The 24,804-nt window shown below is 45.8% G+C and overlaps 1 protein-coding gene across 2 annotated transcripts in view; it reads right to left on the reverse strand.

Moving 5' to 3' along the window:
• The window catches only part of ASAP2 (ArfGAP with SH3 domain, ankyrin repeat and PH domain 2), a 177,623-nt gene that overhangs the window by 95,834 nt on the left and 56,985 nt on the right, over positions 1–24,804 (reverse strand). For both annotated transcript variants that reach the window (XM_065400691.1, XM_065400690.1), the window contains exons 4-5: positions 16,881–16,955; positions 14,402–14,451 (exon numbers count right to left, since the gene is read on the reverse strand). In XM_065400691.1, the coding sequence (XP_065256763.1) occupies positions 14,402–14,451; positions 16,881–16,955 (125 nt within the window). The remainder of the gene's footprint in view (positions 1–14,401; positions 14,452–16,880; positions 16,956–24,804) is intronic.

The following is a 24,804-nucleotide window of genomic DNA, read 5'->3' on the forward strand; positions in this document are numbered from 1 at the left end:
TTCGCAAACTTTATGTGTAGTCTCTAAAACTTTGATGAAGATGTCGAACAGAACCGGACCCAGAACCGATCCCTACAGGACCCCACTTGCTATGCTATTCCAGCATGACAGTGAACCACTGATAAATACTCTCTGGAAACGATTTTCCAACCAGTTATGCACCCACCTTATAGTAGCTCCATCTAGGTTGTATTTCCCTAGTTTGTTTATGGAAGGTCATGTGAGACAGTATCAAAAGCCTTACTAAGTCAAAATATACCACATCTACCACTTCCCCCCATCCACAAGGCTTGTTACCCTGTCAAAGAGAGCTATCAGGTTGGTTTGACACAATTTGTTCTTGACAAATCCATGCTGACTGTTACTTATCACCTGTGCTGGTTGCCTGTGCCGGCTGCCTGTGCCGGGAGGCTCAGGCTACAGCCTGCTACCAGCCCAGCCCGAGGGCTAGGGCCCTAGATTGTTACTTGCTGTCAGCCCTATTGCAAGCCTGTGAGCTAGAGACTACGCAGGGCGCTGCCCTTCCCAGGGGCGGGGACAAGGGGCCCAGACCATGGCTGTGTGTTTGCCTCTGTCAGACGGGCCCAGAGCTCTAGACTGCTTACGGCTCAGCCCCACTGGTGCGACCCGAGGCAGAGGACTAAACCCCAAGACAACGAGGCAGAGTGGCCTCACTTCCCACTGGAGAGCAAGGGAGCACTATATCCTGAAATTACTATACTATACTTGGCCAAAAGGAAAACTATACTGCAATATGGAAAAAACAGTTTAACCATCTACTGAGTCCAAGTGTGGGGGTATGGACGAGGACTAGGGCTTTTTCAAGAAAATTTCAGACACTCAGGCCTTGTCTACACTACCGCGGTAAGTCGACCCAAGTTAAGCTACTCCAGCTGCGTGAATAACATAGTCAGCATAGCTTAGGTCGACTTACTGCAGTGTCTACACTGCACTGCGTCGACAGGAGACACTCTCCCGTCGACTTACCTTAATCTTCTTGTTCTGGAGTACCGGAGTCGACCAGAGAGCGCTCTGCAGTCGATTTAGTGAGTCTTCACTAGACACACTAAATCAATCCCCACTGCATCGATTGCAGCAGCATCGATCCCTAGTAAGTGTAGACATGGCCAGATACTTTTACATTCCAGAAACTTAAATGGTTTTAACAGTTTGAGCTTTGCCATTTTTGAAAAGGGGAAAAAAAAAAAAAAAAAGTTAACAAGTGAATTTACCCAAGTGGAAAGAGCATTATATATACACATGCAACATTTATTTTCCTTACAGATTTAGGTGTGCAGTAACAACCTATTCCTTCTCCAACTGACTTCAAATGGTGCAGAAACAGGCCATGAACAACGTGTGGATATCTGCATCCATGAGTGTGCATGTTTCTGCACACTGAAGTAATGCACCTTAACTCACTTAACTGATTCCTGTAATCACATGAACACATTCAAATAACAGTTCTGTTTATTTGCAAGAATATTTAAAATGTGTAGTGAAGAGTGTAATTAATTCATTTGTAGCTTTCAGAATTGAATGGGAAGGTTAGCAGATGACAGAAGGAGGGCACCAGTTAGCTATAGTCGAAACATCATCTGCTTTCATTGTTTTTCCTTTCGTAGCAGTAGAGCTGCTAGCACAGAACTAACAGACATATTCACTGCCTTACAAAGTAATAAATGCTTTTTAAAAATTAAAAATAGTTTAAAATCAATTTCTTACGCACAGCACTCTTTGGGGGACAAGAACTGTGTTTTATATGATGTCTGGAATGTGCCTGGTGACATTGGAGGCACTACCATAATAGAAATCAATGCATAAATACCACCACACTACAGCAAGTCTATGGTACAAGAGCTGATATCACATCATTAACATCTAATACACCACAACAGGGTTGATCAAACTGACATGTGTGGGTGAGATTTGGCTCACCACTTTGTTAAATATGGTCTGCCTGCTGGAAGTCTGAGCAGTTTTTCTGACACATGCATTCCTTCTCCATATGCTCCCTCTGCATGACTGCTGTTAGTGTGTAAGCACATGGGAAAAGCAATGAGAGGGGGGGGGGGGGGGGAGAGAACAGAAAAATCAAAAACAAAAAAGAGCCTATGCTCCACCCCAGGTCTAGCCAAACAGCCATAATTTGACCAGTTCCACTGTCATGTATTAGAGGTATCATCAGCCCAGGAGAACACTGAACTCGGGGCCTGGCAGGTAAAAAAAAGGAACTGGTTTTAAATAATTTACATTTTAAAAAAAATATTTGCAATTTGTAAGGTTACATGAGAAGTTTCCTAATGACACAGTCTGAAGATAGAGTTTTTTTTACCAGTAACTATTGGTTTTTAAGAGTGTAATCTATACATAGAGCAGCGGCACCCAGGAGCCGGCAAACAGGGCTGCTAACAGGGGAGTTTGAGTGGGAGTTTGCAGGGGGAGGTGGACGGGGAGGCAGGAGGGCGCGGTGTCCTGTGTGCTGTGTTCCCCCAGGTGCAGTGGGCAGAGACCACAGCAGCCATGAGCCAAGCAGCGGGGGACACAATGCAGATGATTGCATGTGGCAGCTGCGGTATGTACATGGTCCTAGCGGGGGTGCCTGGCCAGAGGTACGTCTGCATGAAATGCCGCCTAATAGAGCTGCTGGAAGAAAAGATCCGAGGTTTGGAGATTCAGGTAGAGACCCTGATAGAGTTTAGAAGGGGGTTTGAGCAGCTAATGGAGCAAAGGCAAGGGGTGGCTGAAGGGGAATGCTCAGGGGTACAGATGGAAGCAGGGGCCAGGGTCTGTGAGGGGGGAATGTCGGGGGGAGAACAAGCGCAGTGGAAGCATGTGACCGTGAGAAGCAGGCCAAGGAAAAGGAGGGTCAGTGAAGGAGAAATAGAGCTCAGAAACAGGTTTGGGTGTTTGGATAACGAGGAAGGGGTGCAGCAGATGGTCACTGAAGGGGGAAGGGTGAGGAAGAAGAGAAGAGCGGCTAGTCCCATAGAAAGAGGGGAGGAGTTGATGGAGACAGCACCAAATCTGGGCCCCGGGACAGTACAGGGTGGCATAAGAGAGACTATAAGGGAAAATAGGAACAGACAGGGGTTGCGACTAGAGGGAACAGGGGATAGATTAGTAGATCGCACTGTCACCAGGCAAAGGCAGGTTTATGTGATTGGGGACTCCTTACTGAGGAGGTTAGACAGGCCTGTGACCAGGGCGGACCCAGAGAACAGAAGGGTGTGCTGTCTGCCGGGCGCTAAGATACAGGATGTGGACCTGCGGTTGAAAAGGATCCTAAAAGGAGCAGGTAAGAACCCCTTGATCATCCTTCACGTAGGAACGAATGACACGGCTAGGTTCTCGCTAGAGAGAATCAAGGGAGATTATGCCAGGCTGGGGAAGACACTTAAGGAAATCGAGGCTCAGATCATTTTCAGTGGGATTCTGCCTGTTCCTAGAGAAGGGCAGCAAAGGGCTGACAGGATTGTGATGATAAATAGTTGGCTAAGGGAGTGGTGCTATAAGGAGGGCTTTGGGATGTATGGCCACTGGGAGGCTTTCAGGGACAGGCAACTGTTCTCACGGGATGGACTTCACCTAAGTAGGGAAGGAAATAGACTTCTGGGAGGGAGGCTGGCTCATCTCATCAAGAGAGCTTTAAACTAGGAATTCAGGGGAGACGGTTGGGAGATGTCCAGTTACTCTCCACGCCAAATTACAACACTGAGAAGGAGGGTGACGAGACAAGAACAGACATAGCCGGGGGGAAGAGATTGGACATAAGGAAGACGGGGGGGATGGATACTAGACTAATAGGTCATACTGGCTGTACAGTGTCCGTACCAAATAGGATAACAAATGGGAGGGAGGCTAAACGGCATAAATTAAGATGTTTATACACCAATGCGAGAAGCCTAGGTAACGAAATGGAGGAATTGGAGCTCCTGGTCCGAGAAATGAGACCGGATATCGTAGGAATAACCGAAACGTGGTGGAACGGTAGTCATGACTGGAGTACAGGTATGGAAGGGTATGTGCTGTTTAGGAACGACCGGAACAAAGGTAAAGGTGGGGGAGTAGCATTGTATGTCAATAATGAGGTAAACTGTAAAGAAATAATAAGTGATGGAATGGATAAGACGGAGTCTGTCTGGGCAATACTCACATTGGGTAAAAAAACTACAAGAGCCTCCCCTGGGATAGTGCTTGGAGTGTGCTATAGACCGCCGGGATCTAGCCTGGATATGGACAGGGAACTCTTTAATGTTTTTAGGGAAGTAAATACTAATAGGAACTGTGTAATCATGGGAGACTTTAACTTCCCGGATATAGATTGGGGAACAAATGATAGTAACAATAATAGGGCTCAGATTTTCCTAGACATGCTAGCTGATGAATTCCTTCATCAAGTAGTTGCTGAACCGACGAGGGGGGATGCCATTTTAGATTTGGTTTTGGTGAGTAGTGAGGACCTCATTGAGGAAATGGTTGTAGGGGACAACCTTGGCTCGAGTGATCATGAGCTAATTCGGTTTAAACTAAATGGAAGGATTAACAAAATTAAATCGGAGACTAAGGTTTACGATTTCAAAAGGGCTAACTTTAATAAATTAAGGCGACTAGTTAGGGAAGTAGATTGGACTAACATATTTATGGATCTAAAGGCGGAAGGCGCCTGGGATTATTTCAAGTTGAAGTTGCAGGAGCTGTCAGAGGCCTGTATCCCGAGAAAGGGAAAACGGATCGTAGGCAGGAGATTTAGACCGAGCTGGATGAACGAGCGTATCAGAGGGGTGATTAAGAAAAAGCAGAAAGCGTACAAAGAGTGGAAGAGGGGAGGGATCAGCAAAGAAACCTACCTTATTGAGGTCAGAGCATGTAGAGATGGAGTGAGAAAGGCCAAAAGCGGTGTAGAGTTGGACCTTGCGAGGGGAATTAAAACCAATAGTAAGAGGTTTTATAGCCATATAAATAGGAAGAAAACAAAGAAAGAAGAAGTGGGACCGCTGAAGACTGTAGATGGAGTGGAGATTAAGGATAATCTAGGCATGGCACAATGTTTAAACGAATATTTTGCATCGGTCTTTAATGAGGCTAATGAAGGGTTTAGGAATAGAGACAGCGTGACAGAGGGGAATAAAGGAGGGGGGGGTTGACATTACAGTACCCGAGGTAGAAGCCAAACTCGAACAGCTTAACGGGACTAAATCGGGCGGACCGGATGATCTTCATCCGAGAATATTAAAGGAACTGGCGAGAGAAATTGCAAGCCCGTTAGCGATAATTTTTAATGAATCTGTAAACTCGGGGGTGGTACCGTTGGACTGGAGAATAGCTAATGTGGTTCCTATTTTCAAGAAGGGGAAAAAAAGTGACCCAGGTAACTACAGGCCTGTTAGTTTAACATCTGTAATAGGCAAGGTCTTGGAAAAAATTTTGAAGGAGAAAGTGGTTAAGGACCTTGAGGTCAATGGCAATTGGGACAAATTACAACATGGTTTTACGAAAGGCAGATCGTGCCAAACCAACCTGATCTCCTTCTTTGAGAAAGTAACAGATTTTTTAGATAAAGGAAATGCGGTGGATCTAATATACCTCGATTTCAGTAAAGCGTTTGATACGGTACCGCATGAGGAATTATTGGTTAAATTGGAAAAGATGGGGATCGATATGAAAATCCAGGGGTGGATAAAGAACTGGTTAAAGGGGAGACTGCAGCGGGTCGTACTGAAAGGTGAACTGTCAGGTTGGAGGGAGGTGACCAGTGGAGTTCCTCAAGGTTCGGTTTTGGGTCCGATTTTATTTAATCTATTTATTACTGACCTCGGAACCGAATGTAGAAGTGGGCTGATAAAGTTTGCGGATGACACAAAGTTGGGAGGTATTGCCAATTCGGAGAAGGATCGGGATATCCTGCAGGGAGACTTGGATGACCTGGAGTAATAGTAATAGGATGAAATTTAATAGTGAGAAGTGTAAGGTGATGCATTTAGGGATGACTAACAAGAATTTTAGTTATAAGCTAGGGACGCATCGGTTGGAAGTAACGGAGGAGGAGAAGGACCTCGGAGTCCTGGTTGATCGCAGGATGACTATGAGTCGGCAATGCGACATGGCCGTGAAAAAAGCTAATGCGGTCTTGGGATGCATTAGGCGAGGTATTTCTAGTAGGGATAAGGAGGTGCTGCTTCCATTATACAAGGCGCTGGTGAGACCTCATTTGGAGTACTGTGTGCAGTTCTGGTCTCCCATGTTTAAGAAGGATGAACTCAAACTGGAACGGGTACAGAGAAGGGCTGCTAGGATGATCCGAGGAATGGAAAACCTGTCGTATGAAAGGAGACTCGAGGAGCTCGGTTTGTTTACCCTAACCAAAAGGAGGCTGAGGGGGGATATGATTGCTCTCTTTAAATATATCAGAGGGATAAATACCAGGGAGGGAGAGGAATTATTTCAGCTTAGTACTAATGTGGACACGAGAACAAATGGATATAAACTGGCCGTCGGGAAGTTTAGGCTTGAAATTAGAAGACGGTTTCTAACCGTCAGAGAGGTGAAGTTCTGGAATAGCCTTCCGAGGGAAACGGTGGGGGCGAAAGACCTCTCTGTCTTTAAGATTAAGCTTGATAAATTTATGGAGGGGATGGTTTGATGGGATAATGTGATTTTAGTCAATAAGTCAATAACGTGCCATCGCTGGTAATTAGTATCAATGGTCAATGTGGGTCTGGCTGGAGAATCTTGCCCGCATGCTCGGGGTTCTGCTGATCGCCATATTTGGGGTCGGGAAGGAAGTTTCCTCCAGGGTAGATTGGCAGAGGCCCTGGAGGTTTTTCGCCTTCCTCCGCAGCATGGGGCAGGGGTCGCTTGCTGGAGGATTCTCTGCGACTTAAAGTCTTTAAATCATGATTTGGGGACTTCAACAGCTGAGTCATGGGAGAGAATTATTCGAGGAGTGGGTGGGTCAGATTTTGTGGCCTGCATCATGCGGGAGGTCAGACTAGATGATCATAATGGTCCCTTCTGACCTTAAAGTCTATGAGTCTAAGTGTGCTGCTTGCCAGGAGCTAGGTTTCACAATGTGACGGAGAGACTGCTGAGACTCATCAAGCCCTCGGATTGCTACACCTTCCTGCTTCTCCACATGGGCACCAATGATACTGCCAAGAATGACCTTGAGCGGATCACTGCAGACTACATGGCTCTGGGAAGAAGGATAAAGGAGCTTGAGGCGCAAGTGGTGTTCTCGTCCATCCTCCCTGTGGAAGGAAAAGGCCCGGGTAGAGACCATCAAATCGTGGAAGTCAATGAATGGCTATGCAGGTGGTGTCAGAAAGAAGGCTTTGGATTCTTTGACCATGGGACGGTGTTCCAAGAAGAAGGAGTGCTAGGCAGAGACGGACTCCACTTAACGAGGAGAGGGAAGAGCATCTTCACAAGCAGGCTGCCTAACCTAGTGAGGAGGACTTTAAACTAGGTTCACCGGGGGAAGGAGACCAAAGCCCTGAGGTAAGTGGGGAAGTGAGATGCTGGGAGGAAGCACAAGCAGGAGAGCGCAAGAGGGGAGAACTCCTGCCTCATATTGAGAAAACAGGACGATCAGCAAGTTATCTTAAGTGCCTATAAACAAATGCAAGAAGCCTGGAAAACAAGCAGGGAGAACTGGAAGTCCTGGCACAGTCAAGGAATTATCATGTGATTGGAATAACAGAGACCTGGTGGGATAAATCACATGACTGGAGTACTGTCATGGATGGATAGGCAGGGCAGAAAAGGTGGAGGAGTTGCATTGTATGTAAGAGAGCAGTAGGACTGCTCAGAGCTCCAGTATGAAACTGCAGAAAAACCTGAGTGTCTCTGGATTAAGTTTAGAAGTGTGAGCAACAAAGGTGATGTCGTGGTGGGAGTCTGCTATAGACCACCAGACCAGGGGGATGAGGTGGACGAGGCTTTCTTCCGGCAACTAACAGAAGTTACTAGATCACAGGCAGGGCTGGCTTTAGGCCGATTCGGCTGAATCGGGCCCCGCACCTAAGAGGGCCCCGCAGCTGTCCACCCCGCCCCCGCCCCCAGCTCACTTCCCCATCCTCCCCTCCCCTGAACACTCCCCGCCCCCCTGCTCCTCCCCCTCCCCTGCTTCCCGCGAATCAGATGTTCGCGGGAAGTCTGAAAAGAAGCAGGGGCAGGCGGCCAGCAGCAGGTAAGCTGGGGCGGGGGGGGGGGCGCGAGGAGGGCTCCGGGGGGGCGCGGCGCGGCCCAGTCTGGCCCTGGCCGAGCACCCCCAGCCCCAGCCCCAGCGGCTCTGGCTCCAGCCCGGCTCGGGGCCCCGGGCACCAGCTCCGGTTCCGGCCGAGCGCGCTGGCGCTGGCCCCGGCCCCGGCCCCGCGGCGCCGGCCCAAGCGGCTCCGGCCCGGCCCTGGCGCCGGCTGAGCACCCCCGACCCCGGCCGAGCACCCCTGGCCCGGCTCGGGCCCCAGCCGAGCGGCTCTGGCTGCGGCCCGGCCCGGCCCAGGCCCCGGGGCACCGGCCCCGGTTCCGCCCGAGCACCCACGGCCCGGCCCCGCGGTTCCGGCCCCGGCTGAGCACCCCTGGACCGAGCGGCTCCGGCCCCGGCGGCTCTGGCTCGGGCCACCGGCCCCGGCCAAGCAACTCCGGCCCGGCCCCGGCCGAGCAGTGCCAGCCGAGCACCCCGGGACCTGGCCCCAGCGGCCCCGGCCCAGACCCAGACCCAAACCGCGCGACCCCGGCCGGAGGAATCGGGCCCCGCTCTTGCCAAGGCCGGCCCTGATCACAGGCCCTGGTTCTCATGGGGGACTTCAATCACCCCAATATCTGCTGGGAGAGCAATACAACGGTGCACAGACAATCCAGGAAGTTTTTGGAAAGTGTAGGGGACAATTTCCTCGTGCAAGTGCTGGAGGAACCAACTAGGGGCAGAGCTTTTCTTGACCTGCTGCTCACAAACAGGGAAGCATTAGTAGGGGAAGCAAACGTGGATGAGAACCTGGGAGGCAGTAAACATGAGATGGTCGAGTTCAGGATCCTGACACAAGGAAGAAAATACGGACCCTGGACTTCAGAACAGGGCTTTGGAGCGGAGCCCGGAGCTGGAGCATGGAGCAGCTCCAAAGCAGTGGAGCAGCAGGTTTTTGCCTGGAGCTGGAGCACAGCTCCAAAGCCCTGCTTCAGGAAAGCAGACTTTGACTCCCTCAGGGAACTGATGGGCAGGATCCCCTGGGAGAATAACATGAGGGGGAAAGGAGTCCAGGAGAACTGGCTGTATTTTAAAGAATCCTTATTGAGCTTGCAGGAACAAACCATCCCGATGTGTAGAAAGAATAGTAAATATGGCAGGCGACCAGCTTGGCTTAACAGTGAAATCCTTGCTGATCTTAAACACAAAAAAGAAGCTTACAAGAAGTGGAAGATTGGACAAATGACCAGGGAGGAGTATAAAAATATTGCTCGGGCATGCAGGAGTGAAATCAGGAAGGCCAAATCACACTTGGAGTTGCAGCTAGCAAGAGATGTTAAGAGTAACAAGAAGGGTTTCTTCAGGTATGTTAGCAACAAGGTGGTGGTCAAGGAAAGTGTGGGCCCCTTACTGAATGAGGGAGGCAACCTAGTGACAGAGGATGTGGAAAAAGCTAATGTACTCAATGCTTTTTTTGCCTCTGTCTTCACGAACAAGGTCAGCTCCCAGACTACTGCACTGGGCAGCACAGCATGGGGAGGAGGTGACCAGCCCTCTGTGGAGAAAGAAGTGGTTCAGGACTATTAAGAAAAGCTGGACGAGCACAAGTCCATGGGGCCGGATGCGCTGCATCCGAGGGTGCTAAAGGAGTTAGCGGATGAGATTGCAGAGTCACTGGCCATTATCTTTGAAAACTCATGGCAATCGGGGGAGGTCCCAGATGACTGGAAAAAGGCTAATGTAGTGCCCATCTTTAAAAAAGGGAAGGAGGAGGATCCGGGGAACTACAGGCCAGTCAGCCTCACCTCAGACCCTGGAAAAATCATGGAGCAGGTCCTCAAGGAATCAATTCTGATGCACTTAGAGGAGAGGAAAGTGATCAGGAACAGTCAGCATGGATTCACCAAGGGCAAGTCATGCCTGACTAACCTAATTGCCTTCTATGATGAGATAACTGGCTCTGTGGTTGATGGGAAAGCAGTGGACGTGTTATTCCTTGACTTTAGCAAAGCTTTTGATACAGTCTCCCACAGTATTCTTGCTGGCAAGTTAAAGAAGTATGGGCTGAGTGAATGGACTATAAGGTGGATAGAAAGCTGGCTAGATCGTCGGGCTCGACGGGTAGTGATCAATGGCTCCATGTCTAGTTGGCAGCCGGTATCAAGCAGAGTGCCCCAAGGGTCGGTCCTGGGGCCGGTTTTGTTCAATATCTTCATTAATGATCTGGAGGATGGTGTGGACTGCACCCTCAGCAAGTTTACAAATGACACTAAACTGGGAGGTGTGGTAGATACGCTGGAGGGTAGGGATAGAATTCAGAGGGATTTAGACAAATTAGAGGATTGGGCCAAAAGAAATCTGATGAGGTTCAACAAGGACAAGTGCAGAGTCCTGCACTTAGAATGGAAGAATCCCATGCACTGCTATAGACTAGGGACCGAATGGCTAGGCAGCAGTCCTGAAGAAAAGGACCTAGGGGGTACAGCGGACGAGAAGCTGGATATGAGTCAACAGTGTGCCCTTGTTGCCAAGAAGGCTAACGACATTTTGGGCTGTATAAGTAGGGGCATTGCCAGCAGATCGAGGGATGTGATCATTCCCCTCTATTTGGCATTGCTGAGGCCTCATCTGGAGTACTGTGTCCAGTTTTGGGCCCCACACTACAAGAAGGAAAAATTAGAAAGAGTCCAGCGGAGGGCAACAAAAATGATTAAGGAGCTGGAGCACATGACTTATGAGGAGAGGCTGAGGGAACTGGGATTGTTTAGTCTGCAGAAGAGAAGAATATGGGGGGATTTGACAGATGCTTTCAACTACCTGAAAGGGGGTTCCAAAGAGGATGGATCTAGACTGTTCTCAGTGGTAGCAGATGGGGGAGGTTTAGGTTGGATATTAGGAAAAACTTTTTCACTAGGAGGGGGGTATATCACAGTTACAGTGTAAAAGGAACCTGTCTGTGGACCAAAGTCTAGATACAGACACGAATGCATGAATGCCCTGATGTATGAAACAATCATGTCAGGATAGCAAAAACACTGTGCTGCTTAAATAGGAAATAATCTTGTGGATACCCCTGATTAGTTGGACTAATAATACAGGGTTGGAGCTAGTCCTGTAGAAAGAGGCAATATGATACCAATGTCACCATGTAGATAACAATTTTCATGTGCTGAGCGACCAAGGAATAGCACTACAAACCAACAATTCCGAGCAACCAGTGTTTTCAATCTCAGTTGAGAATCCCAAATTTACAAGTTGAAGTGCTTTCGCACTGGGCATTGTCACTACCTGCAGATTCAAGCTCAGGTAAATTTACAACAACATGAAAACATTTCTGAGCTGCACCTGAAACAAATAGCCTGTAATGTTCAAACTGAGGAGGAAAATCTAAAGTATTTCTGGCACTGCAGTAGAATAAGCTCCAGGACTAAAGTATCAGAAACGTGGCATCCGAAGGCCCAATTCAACCTGAATTGAGTCATTTGCTACCAAGGCAGTGTGGTCCCAGCAGTGGCTGCCAAAATTTCTTTTTTTATTATTGATGTATTTATTTGTTTTAAACTGTTGCTCCTTGAAGTTTGGGGGATATCAGTATATAATTGATTATACATAAATAGGACAAGCATTCAGACCCAGTGATCCACCATCACAATAGTAGAGTGGACTTTAGGGAAGCTCTTTATAGCCTGTCTTCCAAAACAAAGCATTGAAACTAGAATTGAAACCTAGATGTCTCTAGGCAGTAACAGCCTTGGACAGTTTCAAAATCAGGCCATCAGCACCAGCTTTGCGGTCTGAATCACTTTCAGAACCAATAAGTGGTGTGACACTGAAGGAGACATCATAGGCACTGGAGCTACCTCAGTCTCAGAATGGGAAAAGTTTTTTCAAGATTTCAGAACCACGGATGTCTTGGCATTCAAGAACACCTTGTTTAGGGAACCCAGTTGAAGAATTTTGTAGCTGACTAAGGCCATTCTGGGTCCTCCTCAGAACTGTCAGCCTGAAAATTGGTCAGTTCTACTGATTTCATCTGGAGAGACTCCCACAAAAGGAATGCCTAGAGCCTCAGTCAACTATGACTGAGGACTCGGATTAAACCACCATCTCTGAACAGAGTTTAACATGCAACTAAGCATCTGACCACTGGAGAAATTCTGGGGCACAATGCCAACATTTAGGGGTGCCAACTCAGTAGACTCCAAATGATCAGGAGACTATGGTGCCACCTATAAAAACCCAAAATCAATGGTGCCAGGTTCTCAGAACCAGACTCAGTCCATCTGTGAACCACTTATGTTAGACAGTGTCACAGCATCAGATTCTCCTGATCCTGTGTTGCTGGATACTCAATATTGGACTGCTCAATATAGAGTTGACGGTGCCAGAAAATCAAGGGTGCTGGATATTTGGACTCAAACTCAGCTACCCATGACAAATCAGGCAACCTTGGTGATGCTGAAATAAGGTATAACACCCTTTTAATAAGTGGCACATCAGATTGGATCCAGTGCCAGCACAACTGACCTATGACTTGGGCAAATCCACCAACCTGGGTATCATTGATATGAGGCACTAAATCACTTTAACAAATGGTTTACCCACGATAACAGAGGTGGAGCCTAGGCACTGAGTTATGTTGACTCAGATGGATCTTATGGCCATTTCAGTCGGATACACGAAGTCAACTAAGGTCGACTTTAGTGCCACTTATACTCAGCGCCACGCCACGTCAAGAAACTGGCTCACCGGAGTAAATTGTGCCAGATCCACGGCACTTGACTCAGTGGACCCAAAAGGATCTGGGGACCTAACTCCAGTTATACTGATACTGATCCACTTCAAGCACATGGTATATCTGCCAACAGTATCAAAATCTTGGCACCAGATTCCGACAACACAGACGGTAGTGGGAATGATACTACCATGGACAACATGCAGTGTAAATGTAGCCACATCGGTCCCAGAATATTAGAGAGACTAGGTGGGTGAGGTAACACATTTACTGTACCAACTTTTGTTGGTGAGAGAGACAAGTTTTCAACCCAGACAGAGCTCTGTGTGGCTTGAAAGCTTGTCTCTCTCATCAACAGAAGTTGGTCCAAAAAAAAGATATTACTTCACCAACCCTGTCTCTCTATTTCATCCAGTGGGTCCATGGCACTGGATAATAGCCATTGGATGGATCTGGGGATACCCATAGTGTTGGAATCTCAGCCCTGAACAAGGTCAACCTCAGTGTCATATCAGCAATGATGGAATGTCAGCACCAAATGACGTCACCCCAAAGGGGTCCGGAAACCTCAGTGCCAAGTCAACTGCCAGAATTTCAGTGCAAGGCCCAGTCAGGTAAGAAAGGGAGAAGGACATAATTAAGCCAGGCACAGAGCCACTTAGGCTAGCAGATGTCCAGAGTTGATGCTGGACTTACATATTTCCAGATTTAGTTGACTGGGCCTACGAAGTCCTGTCCCACCCCACAATAATCAATAGGGGCGCAAGAGGCATCCTTCCCACTTCTCTGGACTGCTCAGACTCAGCCATGCCAGACTCACACCTTCTTTGTTATTCTAAATAAAGAAACTGTATGAAATGACCAACAATCTATCTAACTAAACTGAAAATGGTCCATGAAAAGGCAGAAGGAGGCAGGAAAATAAAAAACGACAGAAATTATAAGGACACTATATGCAATCCAAGTTCACTGCACCTTCAGTAGTTTAAGAAGGAATTAAAGGGAGGTTGGGGCCACTTGCTCTTTTATACCCTCAGAACCCTCCACCAGGGGAGGGAGAAAGGGGGCAAGTGGACCCCAGTGGACACTGTTCTCCAGAAGATTCCACAGCTCAACACCAGAAGGCATTCAAAGAACAGTACCTCTCCCCATATGCAGAGAAGGGGGTAATAAAGGTGGACTGGTTATGACTGCTCTCTAATGGGAACATTATTAAGCACACAAGCTTACCAAAAATGGAAAGCATTTTTTAACCATCATTGCCATAGCACAATAAATGATAATTAATTTAATTCATAAGTTATATTATCAACTACAGAATTCTAAAATATTTTTTCCATAGATCAGTATTGTGCACATGCCTTGAAAGAAATTACGCTCAGGATCTCAGGTGGGGCTCAAGGTGTTACAACAACATAAACCACCACCACCTCTACATTTCAAATTATGCTCTACACTTTTATTAAAAAGGAAATACATACACTTTTGTTTCGTAGTCCTTCCAAGCCTTATCAAAAGGTTTTTTCAGATCCTGTCAACATAGGAAAAAGACATTAAACATGGCTAAGTATTTGCTACAAAAACACAGTAGATCTAATCACCCAGGCCCAGGCACTGTTGTGGGTGCTTAGTACAGGACTGACAGGGAACAAGGAGCCCTTCCTCCTCCCCCTTTGTGCAGCTCGCATAAGAGCTGGGAAAAAAGAGCTCAGGTGTGTGTAAGGACTGCTTCCTAACTACTACTCCAGGAGTGCATAGCTGCATGCAAGTGTGCATGGGGAACAGATTATGGTGCATCCTTAAAAAAAAAAAAAAAAAAAAAAAAAAACACGTGGCAGTGTGCATGCTCCCCCTGCACACTGCATAGCTCAGAAAGGCATTTGGCCTCTAAAACTGCCCTTGAGGCAATTCAGCTCTACACCACCTGAAAGTCTTTGCCTAAATGGTACAATCAAGTCTTTAGTAAAGACTTAGTCATTTGACTTCAGTGGGAATAGGATTGGGCCCTACTGGCCCAAATCCTGCAGCCTAACTCAGATGCAGAATTTCCCTGGACTTCAAAAAGAGCAAACTAGAGGATTTGGCTCTGAGCACAAGATAACTTGGATAAGTGCTTATTTTTACAAGGCATTCAATTGTTTTATTAGCATCTAATGTGCTCGGTGATTGAAGTTTTATTACATGATTAGAGAGATCAGCCCACTATAGATCAAACAATATTACTAACTACCAAAATTAGAAAAAAACTGATAATACATAGCAGGAACCACACATTTCCTTAAAACAATTATTTATGAAATCCATATTCATAATTATTCACTTAAGCCACAGACCAAGGCGACAGCATTGTAAAGACTGAGGGCCCAGTCCTCCAAATTACTTAGCATCAATGACACTACTCATATGAGTAATGCTACTCCTTTGCATAAATGTTTGGAGGACTGCTTAGGAAACCATCAGCATAGCACTATAGAACAAAGACAATATTTTCTTTTTTACTCTGCTGCATTTCTACTTCCTCCTTTTTTTACCTGTTTATAACATTAACAGAACCAACGTATACAGCAGAGTGGATTGTAATAAACTAATTTTGCACTTGAACAAACACCAAATCAAAGGTGAGGCATGAAAAAGCAATGTACTGCTTTGTACAGTGTGCTGCTATGCACAGTATCCTGAATTATATGAATCCTGTGTCTCATTTGTTTGTGCAGGTTAGTTGTGAAAATAAAAATCAAATGATTTCATCTTGTTAAACATACCCAAATATTACACTGAAATGGAATGGTCTCAGGCAGTCAAGAATACAGGGATACAAGAAAGTCTCTTGTCCCCACATTAACGCCCTGATTCTGCAACATGCTTAACTTTATGTACTGTGAGTAGTTCCATTGTCAGTTGGACCGACTACACACAATGCGTAAGGTTAAAACATTTGCTAAGTCTTTGCAGGATTGGGACCTCGGATCTCTTTCCCAATTCAGTTATGAAAGAAGGAAAACAAAAATATGCTGCAGTTATTGACCTGTAGTGCAGGAACGGGTTAGAAAGAGGGAAAAGTTGAGATAACTAGAAGGAGGCTAAAGGGTCTAACCATTTTTGTCTGTTTTTTTTAAAAGAAGCATTTTACCTTTCTGCAGTTTACAGCCTATTTTGTAGGATTTTTGTTCTGTTTTTTCCCCCTTTAATGTAAAAATTTCAGAACAATTGCTTCCAGTTGCTTCCTCATTGTTCACGAATAACCAGACCCTAAGCTAAAAAAAACTCCTAGGCCATTGGCTTAGAAATTTGTTACAAAAAACTCATCAGCATTAGGGTTCTAAGTTTATTCAACTCAGGACACAGTTATTACTTCAGGCAGGACGCATCCAGAGTTTAAATTCTATATTTATTCATGCTAAACAAAAAGTTTCACCTACTCAAGTGTAAAGCTCCAAATAAATTTACAATGCTATATAATGTTCATAGTAATCCTTTTAAATTAAACACAAGTTCTTAAGCATCTCTCCCCACGTATTTTATCTGAGCTCTGTGCAATCCTTGCAATCTTCTACCATAGCTTCAAGATTATTACACCTTCTGAAGGAACTTTGTCCTTTGGTTTTGTAATTAACTACACACTGTACTATAGCTAAGCCACAAGGGCAAAGAAGTAACTCAGTTCACAGCTGATGTCAAGGGCATTCCTTAGTTACCAGGTAGTGAAGTAGTATACTAGCATATGGGGGTAGCTGTGTTAGCCTGTATCCATGAAAACAAGGAGTCCGGTGGCACCTTAAAAACTAACAGATTTATTTGGGCATAAGCTTTCGTGGGTAAACAACCTCACTTCTTCAGATGCATGGAGTGAAATACATACTAGCATATGTATTTTTTCAACTAAAATTAAATTGGTACATTAGCCATATATATTTGTACCAAAAAAAACTTTATAAAAACAGAAATAAATGATTACCATACCCCTTTCACTCCTTTTAGGTCTCCCTTAAGCAAACTGTCCAATGGGAAAGTGATTATGTTGTTCATATTCTGAATCTGTAACAAAAATTTAAATTACGCTTTAGTTAAAGATTTTTAACATACTATAATGAAAAAATGTACATTCCTTGGCTTCACTCAAATATTTGAAAAGTTTTAATTTCTCTTCCTAATACTGTTTAGTAAGTATTTATTAGTACAACCAATAATCGAAGATACATGCAATATGACAACCTTAGAATGCATATCTGCGAACACTACCAAACATACAAAGTGTCTGCAGCTGGGATGGCAGTAAGCACAACATCCAGTAGAGATTGCAAAATGAGTCCATTAATTTCTGCACTATCTGCTTTTTGTCTGTTTAAATTATAATATTAATATAATTTTTTCTATGTTTAATATATTTCAGCCTATTATTGCTGATCATCTATTTTCCAATCTCTTAAACCACATCAGTATAGACTTATGTGTATGCTTAACTTTAAGTACAGGAGCAGTCCCACTGAACTCAATGGAACTACTTAATACATATAATCAAACATACATATCAAATCTTTGCAGGACCAAGACCTTACAGATTATCAATTTAACATGAGAGACTGCCACCCTTACTCATGTTGATTAGTGCCTTTTGCTGCAGTAATTCCTATTTATATTGCTGGGAATACTAAGAGTAAGGTACTATCCAACATAAAGGAGGCAGAATCTAGCCCTTTGAAGACTGCTGTTTGGATATATAATATACGTAACATGCATTCTTAAAGGGGTAGGTTTTCAAGGAAGTATGCAAGAACTATTTATTTTTAAACAGAAAAAATATTAATTTTGGAAAAGGTACTAAAGATTTTATGATGACATAACATTTAAGAATAAGCAAAATATCACAGGGGAAAAAATCATTTCATTTAGAAAGAAAGGAGAAAAGACAGCACAATTTTGGATTTAAATACAATATCTTTAGCCACATTCACATAACATTTTGATTAAACAAAATAACTAAAGCAAGAAATAATGCTGTATGACCATGGGTAGCAGATACCAGTAAATCTCTATAAAGTGTTTCATCTCATCATATGATTCAGGCACAATGTTCAAGCTGTGGGCACTATGTTAAATTTTAACTTAGTACAAATATACACATTGCATTGAGAGTAAGAGATGGTGTAACAGAACTGCATCAATGAAAAAGATTAATTTATGTTAACATATGAAGAATTTTTTTAAGGGAAGATTTCCCCACCCCATCCTCCACCCACAGAAACCAGGCAACGCACAGAAAATTGTACAATGGGTGGGATTTTCAAAAGTGCTCAGTGTATACAAAGAACTTTATATCACCTAATATCAAATCCTACAGTCACTTAAGCAGTGCTAACAATCTCTCAAGAGAGTCCCATCTAGTTTTCCGCAGCCAGAAAGAGGAAGATGCAAACAGGAACCTCAAGAAAGGAGTCTGAAGCAGTATAATTGCAGAGAATGGATTCATTTCCAGCCCAGAACAGTACATATCAAGAGTTACCATCTAATGGCTCTTCGGTGGCTTAAGTGAAATGATCTCAGCGGTCCCAATACTATCCTCAGAGGGCAGCTATGCATGTAAAAAAAAAAAAAAAAAAAAAAAAAAAAACCATCATCATCGACACACTTGGCACTTACTGATATAAGCCTCAGAAGAGAGGCCAAAGAGTAATTAGGCCTGGAGATCTGACTATACCTTCAAGCCTAAAGATAGTTTCTTCACGGGGGGGATGAGGTACATTGGTGGCAACACATACATTTTCACTTGACCAATCACATTGCATCTTTTCTGTGGATAGAGGTCATTTAGTCTCTGACTCAGAAGCGGTCTCTTTTTATGTGAATTAATTTCACATGGAACATAAAAATTGGTAGCAGTAATGTTTTTACATGATTAAGGACACAGTGCTGAAAGTGATTTGTCTGCTCCACACTGACTGCTAAGTCATGCTTAGCATTCCAACATCTACACATCAACATAATTGTGTTCAAACATGACGAAAGGGGAGGCTACTTACCTGTAAACTGGATGTCCTTGAAGATGTGTGGTCCCTATCTATGTTCCACTGAGAGTTATACATGCACACCATGTATTCGGAGCTGGAGAATTTGAAAGTTGCGTCCGTTGGTCCAACTGCCTCTCCAGTTCCTTCTCCACCATGAATCAGATAAGATCGAAAGCAGAGGAGAGGGAGAGCAGGTAGTGGAATACAGATAGGGATCACACATATTGAAGAACTTCCAGTTACAGGTAAGTAACCTCCCATTCTTCTTCAAGAGATGGTCCCTACTGTATTCTACTTCAGGTGACTGACAAAAAGTACCTAAGTAGGATGAGGGTGCGAGCATATAGATGGTAGGGCTGAGCAGAGTACCACAATCCTAAATGTGGCATCAGCAGAAGAGTCCTGGCACCAGGGCATGTCTGGCAAATGCGTGAATAGAGCCTCATGTGGCAGCTTTACAGATATCCAGGAGAAGTACCTCCTGAAGAAATGCCACAGTTGTTGCTTGCTCTCTGGCGGAATGACTCTTATACAATGGCAGATGGGAGAGGAGGTTCAACAGCTGATAGAGTAGAATGCAAACACAGATCCATTTGGAGATTCTCTGGGTGGAGATGACATGCCTTTGACTCTTTCTGCTATGATGATGAACAGTCTCAGGGATTTTCTGATTGGTTTTGTTCCCTGAAGGTAAAAGGCCAAGGCCCGCCAAATGTCGAGGGAGTGGAGTTTTCATTCCTCTGTGGAAGCATGTGGTTTTGGGAAGAAGAGCACACAGGTTAATCAATTGGTTATGGTGAAATTCCAAAACTAGCTGGGGCTGAATTTGGGATGTAGACACAAAGAAACCTTATCCTTATGGAACATAGTGAACAGAGGATCTGCCATCATCGCTCCAAGTTTGCCAACCTCTTTACCTGGGGTGATGGTTACAAGGAAAGTGACCTTCATGGAAAGAAGAGACATGAAGCAAGAAACTAAAACGATCAAAAGGGGGAGGGGCTTTGTGAGTACTGAGAGAACAAAGTTTAGGTCTCACTGGGGAGTAGGCTTCTGAATATGAGGGAATGTTCTTATTAGGCCTTTCCACTCCAGAATTTATTGGTCTGAGGATGTGCAAAGATTGAGTAGCCCTGAGAAGGTGGATGGTATGAACTGATCACCACCAAGTGGACTCAGAAGGAGCTGACGGACAAACCTGATGTCTTCAAAGATAGGACCCAGTCCAAGATAAGAAGCACATCTGTATTTCTAGAGACTGCCACTTTGATAGGCCCAAGAAGAAAAGCACTTCCAATTAATTAGGTAACATTTTCTAGTAGAGTCCTTTCTGCTATTAGAGAGGATGTCTCATAAGACTGTGGAGCATGAATGTTCTAAGGATGATGCCCCATCCAAATACCAAACCCTGAGGTGGAGAGGACATGGATCGGGGTGCCTCATCTTCCCTTTCCACTGGGTCAGGGGCTCGGGAAATGTTGGGAGGATGATTGGTGGTCGAGATGACACGTGTAGGAGATTGAGAAACCAGAATTGTCTGGGCTAAAAGGGCCCAGGATCAGGATGACCCCGCTCTGTCCTGACAGATTCTGCATGGAACTCATGGCAGGAGCGGTAGCAGAGGGAAGGCATAATTGAACTGGTTTGACCAAGAAAAAAAAACAGAGCATCACTCTGGGAGTGCCCTCTGGAGCAAAATGCAGTGCATTTTTTGTTTGCTTTAGAGGCAAATAGATCCCTGACTGGGGCTCCCCATAGATGGAAAATATTGCACAGTACCAAGTCGTCAAGCTCCCGCTCATGGTTGACTGCAAAATGTCTGCTGAGGGAATCTGCAAGCAGATTTTGCTTCTCCGAAAGGTAGGCTGCTGATAGGGTGATTCGATTACTGATGCACCTGTTCCAGAGGCTGACTGCTTCTGAACACAGGGAGGTGGATCTCACTCCTCCCAACTTGCTGATGTAGAAGAAAAAACTGCTTGCAACTCCAGAATACTGATGTGCATCCTGAACTCTCGAGATGTCTAGGTACCTTATGCTGTGTGTATGTTCATGTTGGCTGCTCAATATAATACGGATGTGTCCTAATAATGGTCCTGTTCAGAGAGGAAGGGTCAAAGGGGATGCCCATGCAGCAGAGGAGACACAACATTAACCAACTGCAACCACGTTTGAAGGCAACGAAGGTGGAGCCTTGGAAACTGGGAGACACAGATGCATGAGGCCATATGACCTAAGAGAGAGACATTACTTGACTGGTACTCAAGGGTTGTCTGTGATGTGAGCTATGATATTGTTCATGACCTAGAACCTGTCCTGGGACAAGTACTCTGTTGCCCAGATGAAGCCAGAGATTGTGCGAGGCATGAGAACACATTTTTCCATGTTTATGCTGACTCCCAGCGAGGAGAGGAGGTGTAGCATCATGGAAGTTGATGCACAAGCTTCCTGGTGGGACTTGCAGACTAGGTGCCAGTTGTTGAGGTAGGGGAAGACAATGAGAACACAATGTCTGACATGATCTGCTACTACCTTGGTAATATCTTTGTAAATACTCCAGGGGCAATTGCTATTCTGAAGGGAGCACTCTGTACTGAAAATGGTCGGAGCCCACTATGAATCTGAGGAAGTGTCTTTGGGCAGGATGAACGTTCTTCATATCAAGAGCTGTAAACCACATGCCCTCTTCTAAAGATAGATTTCTAGTGTGACCATGTGATACCTGAGTTTGCAAATGGAGCAGTTGAGATGGCAAAGGCTGAGGTTGGTCTCCAATCACCTTTCTTTTTGGGGAAGTAAGTCAAGTAAAACCCTCTCGCTTGGTACTGAGGAGGGATGTGTTCTATCAATCCTCACTGCAGTAAGGAGTTCACCTCTTGTTTGAGTATATTCTCATGACAATGGTCCCCAAAGGGGGAGGGGGGGAAGAGAGGGGGAATTTTCAAGGAGGTAGGGATGCAAACTATCATATAGCCACAGTGGATGACATTCAGCACCCACTTGTCCATTGTTATTGCACTCAAGGTGCTGAAAAAGAGTGCTAGATGACCCCCCAAATGGCATGTCAGGGTCAGGAAGTGCTGGGCTTAGTGTTTCACGGCTCTCAAGCACCCATCAAAAATAACATTGAACCGGGTACTGAGATTGACACACAGAACCTGTTGAAGAGGGTGTAGGGAAGCGGGACTTCTGAACCCTTTGTCTCTCATGTGGTGGTTCATAGGGCCTCTGATGGAAAAACTGCTGAACCACATCTAGACCGATGAAACTTCCTCCTGGGGCAGACGTGTATATCCCAGCAAGTAGAGGATAGCCCTGAAGTCCTTCAGGGTATGGAGGGATCCATCTGCTGGCTGAAGAGGTGTGATTCACCAGCTTCTGTGTATCTTCCTGGGAACCCTGACACATGGAGCCTTGACCCCTTGCTCATTTTCAAGCTCTGATAGACAAAGACAAACTGATAGCTAGGACCATTCTCCAATCTGCAGTTGATGCCGCTGATACTTTCTCTAGAGCTATGGCAGCGCGCAGAGCCACATGCCGCCTGTCCCCCTAGGGGCCGCAGGGGCGCGTTGGCGCTTTCCAGAAGTGGCGTGGGGCCAAGGTAGGCAGGGAGCCTGCCTTAGTAGCAGCCATGCTGTGCCGCCGACCAGGAGCCACTGGAGGTAAGTGCTGCCAGGCGGGAGGCCGCACCCCAACCCCTGGCCCTGAGCCCCCTCCTGGAGCCAGCACCCCATCCCCCCTCCTGCACCCTGAACCCCCTCCTGCACCCCAAGCCCCAGCCGACCCCCCCTCCCAGAACCAGCACCTGCGCCCCCTCCTGCACCCTGAACCCCCTCCTGCACCCCAAGCCCTGACCCCCCTCCCAGAACCAGCACCTGCACCCCCTCCTGTACCCCAACACCCTGCCCCAGCCCCGACCACCCCCAGAGCCAACCTCCCATATCCCCTCCTGCACCCCAACCCCCTGCTCCAGCCCCCCTCCCAGTGCTAGCACCCTGTACCCCTTTCCTGCACCCAAACTCCCTCCCAGAGCCCACATCCCCTCCTGCACCCCAACACTCTGTCCCAGTCCAGAGCCCCCCTCCTGTACCCCAACTCCCTGCCCCAGGCTCAGCCCAGAGCCCCCTACAAGATTCACCTTCTCACCACTGCATTCTTCAGTGAATCAGAACAGAAAACTGGTAGCAGAAACCAACATTTAAACAAAGAACACAACAGAACACTGACTGCCCTTCAAGACAGTTCTGACTGCTTTCATGAGCAGTGCATAGGTACAATGGATGTAGAGGAGATAATATATATGCAAGTATTTCTAGTTAAAGACTTTCAAATAAATTAAAAACTTTAAAATAGGGGTTCTTTTTGAAAGTATTAATGTTGGACTTAATTGTATTCCTCCAATATTTTGTTTTTTAACTTGTTATATTTATATTATTTACTACTTGTTGTATCCTTTACATTTCTCTTCTACTTATTTTTGTAAAATAAATTTAAATGTATATTGGCTGGTAGATGTGCAGTATTAAATGCATGCACTGTTTAGACCTAAAACAGACAAATCATGTTTGTTCATATCCATAAATCAAGAGATGGAATGCAGGAGAAAAATCTTAAATTTTCTTTACTGTTTCTGTTATAATAGTTTTTTTAAACAGTTTTATGTAAACATATCTCAGTTTTAGCACAGTAAAAAAGCATTCCTTTGCTGCTCCTCCCATTCTAGATCATCCTAAAATGTACACAAATGTATATAATCGCCCAACAGATGCCAGTATGTTGCCTCTACATTTTGATCGATAACTTTTTAAAAGTTGTTGGGAAAGGAGACACACACTGAAGTCTAGGAGTGCTTCAGAGATGTTGCAAGATCAGTTGCCCCTGGTGCCAGAGAAACACTGGCAACTTCCACGTTTAAAAAAAAATAACTGACCTGGTTTCCACTTCTAAGGCCTGGTCTACACTAGGAGTTTATGTCGAATTTAGCGCCGTTACATCAAATTAACCCTGCACCCGTACACACCACGAAGCTATTTAGTTCGACATAGAGCTCTCTTAAATTCGACTTCTGTACTCCTCCCCAACGAGAGGAGTAGCGCTAAATTCGAAATGGCAATATCGAATTAGGCTAGGTGTGGATGGAAATCGACGGTAATAGCTCCGGGAGCTATCCCACAGTGCACCACTCTGTCGACGCTCTGGACAGCAGTTCGAGCTCGGATGCTCTGACCAGCCACACAGGAAAAGCCCCGGGAACATTTGAATTCCTTTTCCTGTCTGGGCAGTTTGAATCTCATTTCCTGTTTGGACAGCGTGGCGACCTCAGCAGCACTGGCAACGATGCAGAGCTCTCCAGCAGAGATGGCCGTGCAATCTCAGAATAGAAAGAGGGCCCCAGCATGGACTGATCGGGAAGTCTTGGATCTCATCGCTGTGTGGGGCGATGAGTCCGTGCTTTCCGAGCTGCGCTCCAAAAGAAGGAATGCAAAGATCTACGAGAAGATCTCTAAAGCCATGGCAGAGAGAGGATACAGCCGGGATGCAACGCAGTGCCGCGTGAAAATCAAGGAGCTGAGACAAGGCTACCAAAAAGGCAAACAGACGCTCCGGATCCCAGCCCCACACATCCCGTTTCTACGAGGCACTGCATTCCATCCTAGGTGCGGCCGCCACCACTACCCCACCACTGACCGTGGACTCTGAGGATGGGATATTGTCCACAGCCAGTTCCTCGTCGGAAATGTTAGCGGACGGGGAAGATGAGGAAGGAGATGAGGAGGACGAGGCAGTCGACAGCGCTTGCACCGCTGATTTCCCTGACAGCCAGGAGCTCTTCATCACCCTTACCGAGATCCCCTACCAACCGTCCCCATCCGTTA

The sequence above is a fragment of the Emys orbicularis genome, chromosome 3, assembly GCF_028017835.1.
Source record: "Emys orbicularis isolate rEmyOrb1 chromosome 3, rEmyOrb1.hap1, whole genome shotgun sequence".
NCBI lineage: Eukaryota > Metazoa > Chordata > Testudines > Emydidae > Emys > Emys orbicularis.